The sequence below is a fragment of the Petaurus breviceps genome, unplaced genomic scaffold (assembly GCF_028583685.1).
Source record: "Petaurus breviceps papuanus isolate PSGF00001 unplaced genomic scaffold, PetGlider_PUasm1.0 90762, whole genome shotgun sequence".
Lineage (NCBI taxonomy): Eukaryota > Metazoa > Chordata > Mammalia > Diprotodontia > Petauridae > Petaurus > Petaurus breviceps.
The window spans coordinates 7,949,936-7,962,855 of NW_027187339.1; the positions used below are offsets into that span (position 1 = coordinate 7,949,936).

At 39.8% G+C, this 12,920-nt stretch overlaps 1 protein-coding gene across 2 annotated transcripts in view; it reads left to right on the forward strand.

The window, feature by feature from the left end:
• LOC138146484 (L-threonine ammonia-lyase-like) overlaps positions 1-12,920 on the forward strand; it is a 41,358-nt gene that overhangs the window by 14,533 nt on the left and 13,905 nt on the right. For both annotated transcript variants that reach the window (XM_069068399.1, XM_069068400.1), the window contains exons 3-5: positions 1,158-1,485; positions 8,376-8,492; positions 11,122-11,363. In XM_069068399.1, coding sequence (XP_068924500.1) covers positions 1,158-1,485; positions 8,376-8,492; positions 11,122-11,363 — 687 coding nt within the window. The remainder of the gene's footprint in view (positions 1-1,157; positions 1,486-8,375; positions 8,493-11,121; positions 11,364-12,920) is intronic.

Sequence of the window (12,920 nt, forward strand, 5' to 3'; positions counted from 1 at the left end):
GTAAATCATGTAACCTAATCATGTAAAATAAGTTATATTGCAAAACATTGATATTACATATTTTAAAAATTTTTAAGATGGAAAAAAGAAAGAAAGATAGATTAGGTAGGAGAGAGTTATAAGTTCAGTTTTGAGTATGCTGAGTTTAAGAGACTACCTATAGAATATCCAATTGGAATTGTCCAGTAGGCAGTTGGTGGTACTGGATCTCCAAGGAGACAGTAGTGCAGGGCTGAATACATAGATTTAGGTGTCATACACATAGAGATAAGAATGAACCCATGGGAGCTAAGGAGATGACCAAGTGAGAGAGTACAGAGAGAAAGAGGGCCAAAATAGAGCCTTAGAGGAACCTACAGTTGGGCGGTGGGGTAAGGTTGATGGTCCAGAAAAGAAAAATGAGAAAAGAGAGGCTGGGTAAATAAGGCAAAAACCCAGAAAGAGCATGGTCATGAAAACCCAGAGAGAAGAGAGAATACAGCAGGAAAGGGTAGTCTGAAGTGTCAGTGGGGACAAAAAGGTCAAGAGAGATGATGACCGAGAAAAGGTAACATTTATTGTTGTTTAGTCATTTTTCAGTTGTATTCAACTCTTTGTTACCCCTTTTGGGATTTTCTTTTTACAAAGATACTGGAGTAGTTTGCCATTTTCTTTTCCAGCTTATTTTTACAGATGCGGAAATTGAGACAAACAGGGTTAAGTGACTTGCCCAGGGTCATATAGCTAGTAACTGTCAGAAGCAAAATGTAAACTCAGGTCTTCCTGTCTCCAACCACCCTCTGCCCCCTGCTATCCACTGTGCCACCTCCCTGCCCTTGAGAAACAGTCACTATGTTTGACAAATAAAAGACCACTGATGCCTTTGAAGAGAATAATTTAAATCAAATGATGTGGTAGGAACTCAGATGAGAAGGGGAAATAAAGTGGTGGACAGATTTTTAAAAATGGAGTTTGTCTATGAAAGGGAACTCCCTCCAGGAGTTCACATGGCTTGAGAGGATTATGGGATCCAAGGAAGTTTTTTTAAGGATGGGAGAACATGGGCATGCCTTTGACAAATGGTATCTTACTGAGAAATTCAGACTAATTAGGTTCCCAGAGGAAGTATCTTCTTGGCTAACCAAACTCCTCTTACTTCCTCCTCTTTCTCCTTCCAGGAACAATGATAAAGAAAGGAATCCTGAAGGTGCCGTCCTCCAGGCAGGCTGCAGCAAAGAACAAGGGTCCTTAGAAAACAGCAGCCTTGGCCAGTGCCAGCCACCCAACCAGCTGGAGCAGTTAAAGGGTTATGTAGAAGAGGATGGTCTTGGAGGGAATGCCAAGACATGGAAGTTGAAGGTGTTGACGCATGGAGAAGAGCCCCCAGTCATGCCATTCAAAAGCAGGGTCTGCCAAGAAACATCCAGCTTTAAGTTGATCAGATTGGAAGACATTAACACAGCAGCTTCCCAGATCCAGAGTGGCGTCCAGGTCACTCCATGCACGGTATGGTACAAAGGAAGCACACCTGGGGTCTAGTCCTATCTTTGCCACTACCTAGGATGGGGCTTTGATTGAGACACAACCTCTCTGGCCTGAGTGAGGGGAACAATACTGTACCTGCGGCAACCGTGTTATTGTGAAGATTAAGTGGGATGAGATCTTCAAAAAGTTCTGGGGTATAGTCCAGTGTGAGGGACTATGGTTATTAAAATTAATTTCTCTAATTTACAGGCCATTTGGAGCACAGGAAATTGCTGTAGAGCAGGGAGTCATTGATTTGTTAAGCACCTACTGTGTGTAAAGCACTGTACTGCGTGTTGGGGATGCAAAGAAAGGGAGAACTAGGGTCTCTGCCCTCCAGGAGCTCTAAACAACTAAATATGTACCATATATAGGGCAAAGGGAGGAGGGGGTGATCTCAGAGGATTCTTAACCTGGGTCTCAACTGAAACATTTTAAAACCGTATTTTATTATAATTGCTTTCCTTTGTATTCTTATGTATTTTATTTTATGCCTTTTAAAAGCAGCAGAGGTCCTTAAGCTTCACAAGACTGTGAAAAGGATCCAAGGAATAAATATGATTTATTTTGTCTCAGAAGGAAAGGGTTACCCTCTATAAGCAATTCAGAAGGCAGAAAGAACTAATATCTGGTAACTCCTAGAACTCTGAAGAGAGTAGTCGTAAGCATCTTTCTAGTGTCCAATTTAGTAATTGGAGTGTCAGTTGGGGAAGGGACCCCTGGAGGTGCTGTAAAACATCACTGATGGCTGTTCTCTTATATCTCTCTTCCCCTTTTCAGCTAAACTCTAAAAAGGACTCTAGGTCAAGTCCTTCATTTCCTCTCCTCATTCTTAACTTTATGTAATACGGCTTCTGACATCATTCAACTGGAATTACTCTTTCCAGTTACTAATGATCTAATTGACAAATCTCATCTCCTTTTCTCAATACTCCTGCTGCTTGACCTCTGAGCTCTCTGACCTTATTGATCACCTTTCAAGATACTTTCTCTTCTATGGGTTTTCATGACACGCTCTCTCTTGATTCCCATCCTAGCTGTTTTCTACCTTGTTGGATCTTCATCCATGTCCCACCTATTAACCATAGTTATCTTCCAAGATTCTATCCTGGGTTCTTTTGTCTCTTTGAACTGTCTCACATGATGATTTCATCTGTTCCCAGGAGTTTAATTTTTATCTCTATTGCTAATGATTCCAGGAGCTGTTGCTAGTTCCAAATTAGTGTGAACCTGCCGAAGTGATCAAATTAAGCACTGAATGTTTGCATTGAGCTAGAACCAACAACCATATTTTACACAATTATAACTTTGAATAGTTTGAATTTTTTACATAGGATCATTTCATTATTTATACTAATCAGGACCTAGCTGTATGCATTAATCATTCAGTCAATTAACTAGCATTTATTAAGAGCCTACTATGTGCTATGCATTGGGGTTATACAAAGAAAGGCAAAAATCAGTCTCTGGGGGGCAGCTAGGTGGCTCAGTGAATAGAGCACCGGCCCTGGAGTCAGGAGGACCTGAGTCCAAATTCATCCTCAGACACATAATACTTTCTAGCCATGTGACCTTGGGCAAGTCACTTAACCCCAATTACCCTGCCTTCCCCCCTCCAAAATAGTAAAAAACAAAAACAAAACAACAAAAATCAGTCTCTACCCTTGACGAGAAGGATCTCAGGGGCTAATAGAGAAACAGACTGGGAGTGACAAGAGACAGAAAAGGAAACACTTCTAATAAGAAAGAAAAATGGTATCAGTCTGAGGAGACCAGTGTAGCTAGCTACACAGAAAACTCACCAACCTACTTAAATTTTGAAGTGAAATGAACAGAAGATGGAATGATTGAACATAAACATTTGAACATGTCACAATCCTATAAAAATAGTGTTAGCAGTGCTAACTTTCATTCAGAATGAGCTGAAGCTGGCAATGAAAGCCAAGGACAACAACAAAAAAAGTGTTTTTTAAGCTCAAGAGAAAACAGGAACAAAGAAGGGATGGGATGTCAGTTTATTACAGACAGGAGGATGACCACTGATGACAGAAAGAAGGAATTTGTTTTGGATTTGGCTTTTATTTTCTTTTTCAAGAGGACCTGGAATGATTAAAAGAGTTTTCACCTGAGATAAATGAAGAGATACTAAGAGGGCAATTAGTTGCCCTTGAATTCTTATCATCTATACCAGATGAACTAGGTCCTTGGTTGTTGAAAGAACTGGCAGATGTGATTGATGAGCCATTTCTAGTAATGTTTGAAAAATCGTGGGAAATAAGAGGTCTCATATGCCTCAAAAAGAGAAAATGTCTTTATTTTTTAAAAAAATAGAGACAGGAACAGAATCTGCAAACCTTAGGCCAGTTGACTTGATTGCAATTCCTGGAAAGGCATAGATCATTAAATAGAAGTAATGATTAGAAAAAATCAGCTTCTTTTCATCGAGAACAATTCAGTACAAACTAACTTGTTTTTGGACAATTACTAAACAAGTAGATGAGGGAAATTCTACAGATGTAGTTCACCAAGATTTTAACCACACTTTTGAGAAAGCGCTTGATTCTATTCTTGTGGTGAATATGGAAAAATGTGGACTAGATGAAAATACAATCAATCAGAGGGATTAAGAACTAATTGGATGAACAAAGATTCTAGTAGACCAGTGACAATGAAACGTAATAGCCATCTCCTGGCACGAGGAGTGATGAGCTCAAGATGTAGAATGAGACATACATTTTTGGACATTTTGCTTGATTTTGCTTATTTTTTTTCTATGGTTATGTTTGGAGAAGGGAAATATGTGAGAAGGGGGAGCTAGTGATAGTCTTGCAAAAAAAAAAGGAAAAAAAGGAAAGGACTTTTTCAAGCACTTTTTAAGGCATAGAACAGAAAAGAAGGAGGTTCAGAAGGAAATACAACACAGCGGCTCTGAGAGTGACATAGAATTTATTACATAAGTTTTAAAAAGCAAGCTGTACATAATAGAGATTTATGGTTTCACCTATAACCCTCCTTCTATTCTATTATGTAATATTGTCTCTATTTTGTTGTTAAATTCAGAATTTAAAAAATTCTAGTTCACTGGTCAGACTCAAATAGTAGTTGTTGGATGTTTACCTGGCAGGAGATTTCTAGCAGGGTACTCTAGGGAGTATTGATTCATAGCTCTGCCAATAGTGCATTAATGATCAACATTTATCATTTCCTTTTCTTTGGTCATCTTTGCAAATCTAATGAGTATAAAATGAAACCTCAGAAATTGATTTAATTTGAATTTTTCTAATTATTAGTGCTTTGAAACATTTTTTGTGTAGCTGTTGATAGCATATATTTCTTCTTTTGAAAACTGCTTATGTCATTTGGCCATTTATGGAGGAATAGCTCTTAGTCTTACAAATTTTAATCGTTTCCTTATATATCTTGAGTTGGAGACCTTTATATAAGAATCTTGCTGCAAAGATTTTTTTCCCCCAGTTACATTTCCTTTATTTTAATTTTAACTATATTTTAATTACATAGTTTTGTTCCCACAAAATTTTAAAAATTTTATATAATCAAAATGGCTAATTTTATCTTCTGTGATCCTCTCTATCCTTTATTTGACCAAGAACAATACTACTTTTCTAGGGGTGGCTAGGTGGCATAGTGAGTGAATAGAGCACTGACCCTGGAGTCAGGAGGACCTGAGTTCAAATCTGGCCTCAGACACTTAACATAAAACTAGCCGTAGTGACCTTGGGGGCAAGTCACTTAACCCCAATTGCCCTACCTTCCCCCCTCCAAAAAAGCAAAAAAAAAAAAAAAGAAATGAAGTAACCAGAAACAAAATAGGTCAAACAAAGGTGCTCAGAATATTCAGGAAAGTGCTGTGCTCAGAAATGCCTTGGTCCTAACCACCTAATATCCTTTTCACTCAGCTCTGATACTCCAACCTCTAAATCAGACCTCTCCAGACCAAGTCCTGGAGCTAAATTATTCAACTCTGATCTAGCTTCAAACTGGCCATTTTTAGCTCTACAGTTAAGTAGGTATTTAACCACTAACCCTATCTTCTACTCTCATGCATATTTTTTATTCTGAGAACTACAGTTGAGTTAACACTATAATTATCTCTGGAAAGGTGAATCAATAAAGTATGCCCTAGGATTCTACTCTCCACCCCTCAACTTCCCAGACCAAACTTTGCTAGGTCAATTCTCCCATATATTGCATCTTCTCTACTGATTAGAATTTTCACTGAGGACCCAAGGTGAAGGTAGGGTTCTTTTAAAAAATAATAATTGATTTATTTTTAGTTTTCAACATTCACTTTTATAAGATTTTGAGTTTTAAAAGGTAGGGTTCCTTTTTCCTATTTGTATCTCTAGCATCTAGCAGGGTACCTGATATCGAGTAGATACTTAATAAATATTTTTTTCATTCATTTTCTTTCATTTATTCATGGCCCTGGTACCTAACCACAAAAACTAGGGAGGAGATAGCTTGGCAATTGTGTAACAGACAGATTGGAGAAGAAGGGAGGGAAGGGAGGCAGAGGAGTCAATTAAAAGGCATGAACTAGGATACTGATTTTGTGAATGAAGAGAAGGATGTGAGAGATACTGTGGAAATAAAAATGAGAAGAATTGTTAACTGAATGAATACAGGAGGTGAGGGAGAGGAAAGTGTGGAAGAGGGCACTGAGCTTTCACAACCAGGTTACTGGAAGGTGGTGATACCCTCAACAGAAACTGGGAAGTTTAAAAGAGGGTGGGACAGATCCAAGATGGCAGAGTACAGGCTGGGACCCAGCTGAATTCTTCCAATATTTCCTTCCAAACAACATTAAAACAATTCCTCAAATCAAATTTTGGAGCAGCAGAGACACCAAAAGGTCAGAGAGAAACATTTTTTCCATCTAAGACAATTTATGAGGTCCACAGGAAAGGTTTGTAACAGCAGGGTGGGAGTGCCAGTGCTGGGTTTTGGAGGTGGCTATGAAAGCAGCAGCTTTGGGAACTCTCAGTCCAAAGTCTGTAAGGAGGTGTCAGACAACTGGTCAGAAAGAAATTACAGGGGCAGCTAGGTGGTGCAGTGAATAGAGCACTGGCCCCGGAGTCAGGAGGACCTGAGTTCAAATCCAGCCTCAGACACTTAACAACAAATACTAGCCATGTGACCTTGGGCAAGTCACTTAACCCCAATTGCCCTCCAAAAAAAAAGCTAAAGAAAGATTACAGAGGATGTTTTGCTGGCAATGGGTGCAGTTATTGCTGATTGGCAATTCTATTGCCCCTACACAGTTCTGGGACACAGTTTTGGGTTAGAGAGGAACCTTCTGGTCAATCACAAGGGATCAGGGTCCTGGTCAAAGTTCCAAGGCAAAGCAGAGCACTGGTGCTTGTGACTATAGGGGAGCAGGAGTACTTTCTTGATAAACACCAGAACACAGACTGGGAGAACACCACACCTCTCCCTGGATCATACTACCTTGGAAGCATCAAAAACTTGCAGATTCCCAGAACTAATTCTGAAAGCAGCAGAATAAAAAATCTCAAAGCTTAGGATAGTACCTCCTCATCTGCAAATGAGCAGAGTCCAACTTTTACATAAAGTCCAGTCAAGAAATAGGCTGGAAAAATGAGCAAACAGTAATAATAGAACTGTGGCAGGGAAGACCAAGACTTAAACTCAAAAGAAGACACCAATGTGAAAAGAGCTACCAAAAGCAAAACAAAACTTTTTTAAAAGCCTCAAAGAAAAATGCTCATTGGACCTGAGCACAACAAGAATTTCTGGAAGAGCTAAAGTGAGAGATAAGAGTGATGGAGGCATCAGTTCCCTCCTGAAATTGCACACACACACATCTTGCCCCCATCCCCTTTGCTTTGGCTCGCCCTTCTGAAAGCTTTTCCCTTTTTCAACTCCATATATTTTCTTGTTCAGAGTTGGGTTCCTTTTTGAGTCTGGATAATTAATAGACTCATTTTAATTTACTTCCTCTCAAACTGATCCACTGTCTTTTTAAGTGCCACCTAGTGGTACAGTCAATCATTTTGTGGCCCACTATGTTGCTCATTCTAATTCATTAAAAGGATGCTTTTCATACCTTATAAAGAACCCACCATATTTTGAACTAGTTTAGCACTGTCTTTTTGGTTCCTTACTTTCTAGGATTAGGTTGGGATTATACTTCAATCTGCAGTCAGAGTTCATCAGTTCTCTCTCTAGAGAGGGAAAACATTTTTCATGGAGTCCTTTCTAATTGTCTTAGGACATTATACTGATCAGAGTAGTCAATCTTTCACAACTGATCATCATTATAATATTGCCATTACTGAGTACAATGATCTCCCTGGTCCTTCCCATCTACTTTGCATCAGTTCATATAGGTTTTTGCAGGTTTTTCTAAAACCACCCCCCTTGTCATTTCTTATAGCACAATAGTTATCCATCACAATCATATACCACAACTTATTTAGCTGTCCCCCAAGTGATGGACATCCCTTCAAAATTCTTTGCTACCACTAAAAGAGATGCTATAAACATTTTTGTACATGCCGGTCCTTTTCCTCTGATCTCTTTGGGATACAGACCTAGTAGAGGTATTGTTGGATCCTTTACATATATTTTCAGAGTAACACTTCTTTCACTCTGTCTTCTCTTCTGCCCAAGCTAAGGAGCCATGACGCTCTGGCAGGTTCAAGAAATCTAAACCCTGTTCTCAGACACTGTCTTGTTCACCAGCTCTTATATGAGCATCCTTGATAGTATGTGAAAGAATGAGGAGACCATATTGGCAAATAGGAGCTAGATATATTAACACTGAATAAGGTAGTTTATTAATTTTTTGGACCCAGCACAGCAGACTAACTATTTCCTTCCATTTCCAGTATTCTAGGCTGTCCAAGAAATATGGCATGGAGCTCTATCTAAAGAAGGAATTTCTCCAGTACACAGGTTCAGTGAAGGATCGAGGAGTACTCTGTCTCTTGGCCTCTCTCAATCAGGTGGGAATTGATGAAAAAAGAGTTTGTCAATAAGCACATTTAGAATGCTATGGTTGATTGGGAGGGTAAGGGATGTGGATGGGGGGTGTGGAAAACATAGATTGGTTGAATAAGTACAGACAGATAGATAATGAAGCCTATACTCAGAAATAGAGCGTGGTGGTGCTTTGTTGAGCATATCAGGTATTTTGAATGCTGGCAGGTGTTCCAGATAACATGTAGATGAAAAAAAGAGACCCTGCCCTATGAGTCCCAAGAGTTCTTACTTCTCCTTGCTAATTTCTCCTACTCTTTCCTTTTTTCCCTCATGGTACCACCATATGTGTACACACACATATGTACAGATGGATATGCATGTATACACATGTGTATATGTATATATACATATATACCCACATAGGTGTTGTGTATTTAAATTGGTGCCTGTTCCTTTTTTTTGGTGGGGGTGGAGACAATCGGGGTTAAATCACTTGCCAAGGGTCACACAGCTAGTAGGTGTCTGAGGCTGGATTTGAACTCCTGTCCTTTTGACTTCAGGATCAGTGCTCTAGCCACTGTGCCAACTAGCTGCCCCAAATTAGTACCTGTTCCTGAAGCTTTGGGGTAGACTTTAAATATTAAGTTTAAGTTGTATTTTCTTATTTATGACCTTGTTTTGACATGTAATACCCAATACATTTTAGAAGCTGCTTAATGTAGTGAGCAGGGCAGCTAGGTGGTGCAGTGGATAGAGTTCCCAGCCTTCAGTCAGGAAGACTCATCTTCTTGAGTTCAAATCTGGGCTCAAATACTTACTAGCTGTGTGGTCCTGGGCAAGTCACTTAACTCTGCCTCATTTTCCTCATCTATAAAATGAACTGGAGAAAGAAATGGTGAACCATTCCAGCACCATTGGCAAGAAGAACCCAAATAGGGTCACAGAGAACCAGACATGGCTGAAACGACTCAGCAACAACTGAAAATACAGTGGGCAAAGTTGTGGATTTAGAGTTAGGAAGATCTGGATTCTAATCCTGCCTCTAATGCTGAATCATTATGTGACCTGATCATGAGCAAATCACTTTATCTCTTTGATTCTCAGTTTCCTCACCTGTAAAATTAATTATAATTAATAGTGCTTGCCTTGTAACGTGGTTTTGAAGATCAAATGAGATGGACATATGACTTCCACTATAAATATTAGCTATTTGTATCACATGACTACCTGTATTACTCACCAAATTCTCCAATGGATCAAAGAGTATGTAATGGGGAATAAGGAGTAAGAAGACAAGGGGGGGAGGGGGCAGATTATGAAGGATTTTGAACACCAAGGAGAGGGTTTGGTATTTGATTCTGGAAGTGACAGGGTGCCATTGGAGTTTTTTGAGTGGGGGTGGGTAAGTGACATGGTCAAACCCCACACTTTACAAAAATGACTTTAGTGGATAAATGGGGGATGGATTGGATTGGAGAGAAGCTTGTGCCAAGGAGACCAACTAGCAGGCTATTTCAGTAGTCCTGGTGTGAGGAGATGAGGGACTGTACCAAGATGGTGGCAATATCAGAAGAGAGAAGGGAAAATATATGAGAGCTATTAGGAGGCTTACACGCACAAAACTTGGCAAGGGATTGGATATGGGGGAGGTTGAAGAATTAAGAATGACACCTAATTAGTCTGTGTGAGAATGAATTCATTTGGAACCCTCCTCCAGTCCAATAAGTATTAATCAGTTTGATATGATTCCCTAGGTGGAGTAATTATATATCCTATATATTAGATGCCAGAGTTGTGAGCTGCAGATTGCAAATTCATTTGCTTAATCATGGGACCTTAACTGGAGACCCTCTACCCTTGGTTTTCCTCATTATGGTGACCAAGTCCAGTGTGGCAGAAGTGACTCAATTACATGGGAAGTTCCCCAACTTATTTTTGTACCTCTGGGACCCTTCCTCTTGTCCAACATGAACAGGTGACCACCTTATGACTGTCTTATGGCTGCTTAGTCAGTGGAGATGTCCATGATCCATCCAACTAGAGACCGTCCTCTGCTGACATATTGTTTCTAGCTGATACATAATTTCTTGGCTCTCAAAGCATCTAATGGGATTCTGTATTTTGTGTAGCCCCTCTAGAGCATTCAAGTATCAAATCTAGTACCAAGCCTTAAAAAAAATAAGGCCCAGGAAGAAGGAGGCATCTCAGACCATGAGGGAGGTCTGGGGTTCACTTCATAGAAACATTGGCTCAGCGTTCTGTCCCATTTCTTTTATTGTAGGTTGGAGAATTTTAACTCTACACCTGGGACACTTGGAGAATCTTAGAACAGATCAAGAGCTAGGTAGTCAATAACCAAAGGGGCACAAATCCTGGAAAACAACCCAAAGGAGAGATGTAAGGTTCAAGCCACCAGGATTCGTAGCATCTGCAGGAGCTGAAGGGTCAGAGCAGAATTAGCAAGAGAAGAAATTCAGGCTTGTATGTATTCCATCTCGGGTCACCAGTCCAAAGTGATTAGTTTGGAGTTCTTGGATAGACGTCAGTGGTCATACCTTGTTAGAGTAAAGATGGAGGAATGGAGAACAGGACAGCTTCTAAGACACAGGTTTTAACCCGGACAGAAGATGACAGGGTTGTGTGTTTGTACAGGACCAGCAGAGAAAGGGAGTGATTGTTGCCTCTGACAGCAACTTCTCCATGGCAGTGGCCTACCATGCAAGTGAACTCCAGATCCCAGTGTTTGTCATCATGCCCACCAATACCTCCGTGACCAGGGTGAGGATGTGTCGGGACTACGGTGCCGTGGTCATCAGCTTTGGTGGAACAGCCAAAGACTCACGGAGTCATGCCCAACAACTAGCCCAGAAGAATGATTATCTTTACCTGGAAGAGTAAGTGGTGCAGACCTTGAGTCTATCAGGCCCAACTGGGAGGCGGGAAGTGGTAGTTATCCTAGAACCAGGAATGCTTCACTCCTTAGCTGGCAACTTTCACCATGAGAATCAAGACATGGGCCCTTTCCCTCCTTTATAAAAATATTTATTAGGTGCCCACTATATGCACAGAACACTTTGTTAGACAATGGAACAGATACAAAATTCGCATAATACATAGTGCTTTCCCTCGAGGAATTTAGAATATAATGGGGGAATAACTACATTTTCATATTTTAGTTAATACACAATCTGATCAACGGACACACTCACTCTCTGTACAGATAAATAACCTTTCTGTAAAATGCTTGTCCACCTCACTGGGGATCTCTTTGTAGGCCTTTTTAGATTTAGTGGGAACCTGTGAAACTCTCAAGCTACCTACTTGTTATCACTTGTTCTTACAACATGACTAGCCCATATTGTTTCAAATAATTTATTTTTAAATTAAATTGGTTTTTTTCAATGAACAAAATCTTCTTTCTTTGCCTCCCATCCAAACACACTACCTACACACATTTGGAAAAAAAAGAAAAGAAAACAAAACCCTTACATCAAATATTCATTATCAAATAAAACAAATGGCCATAGTTTTAAAAATGTTCCATCCCATACTCATAACCTTTATGTTAGAAAGTGGATAGCACGCTTCATCATTTGTCCTTGGGAATCGTGGTTAGTCATTGCTTTGATCAGAAATTTCAAGTTTTTTGCAGTTGTTTATAATGTTGCTGTTATTGTATGCATTGTTCTTCTGGTTCTGTCCTTTCCATTCTTCATCAGTTCATACAGATCTTCTGAGATTTCCTTGAAACCATGCCCTTTATCACTTTAGTAATTTCCTTAATCACAATAGTATTCCATTGGGTGGCTAGGTGGCACAGTGAATAGAACACGGGCCCTGGAGTCAGGAGGACCTGAGTTCAAATCCGGCCTCAGACACAACACAAAACTAGCCATGTGACCTTGGGCAAGTCACTTCACCCCAATTGCCCTACCTTTCCCTCTCCAAAAATAGAAAACAAAAAACCAATAGTATTCTATTATATTCCTATGCTATGATTTGTTCAGCTACCCCTCAACTGATGGGTACTTCTCTAATTCCTAATTCTTTTCTGCCACAGAAAGAGCTGCTATCAATATTTGTGTACATATGAGTTCTTTTCCTCTTTCTTCGATCTCTTTGAGATTTCACCCTATTAATAGTATCAATAATATAACTTTTTGGTGTATTTTTTTTACATGCTTCTTCCATCACCAGGAATTGCTATAACCTGCTTGTACCTACAATATACATTTACATTGCCCTCTGAGTCCACCTATAGCTTTGATTCTTTGGAGATGGTGGTGTTTTGAGATTTTCAACCATACAGCACCACTGGGAGAACATATGTCTTAAAAAGATTGGTTTCTGCCCCAGGGGGTCACTTGGGATCATTAAAGGTACTGCACTATTTCTCAATCTAGCCCACTCTCTTCTAGTCAGTTCTGCACTGAGAAGCTGCCATGACTATC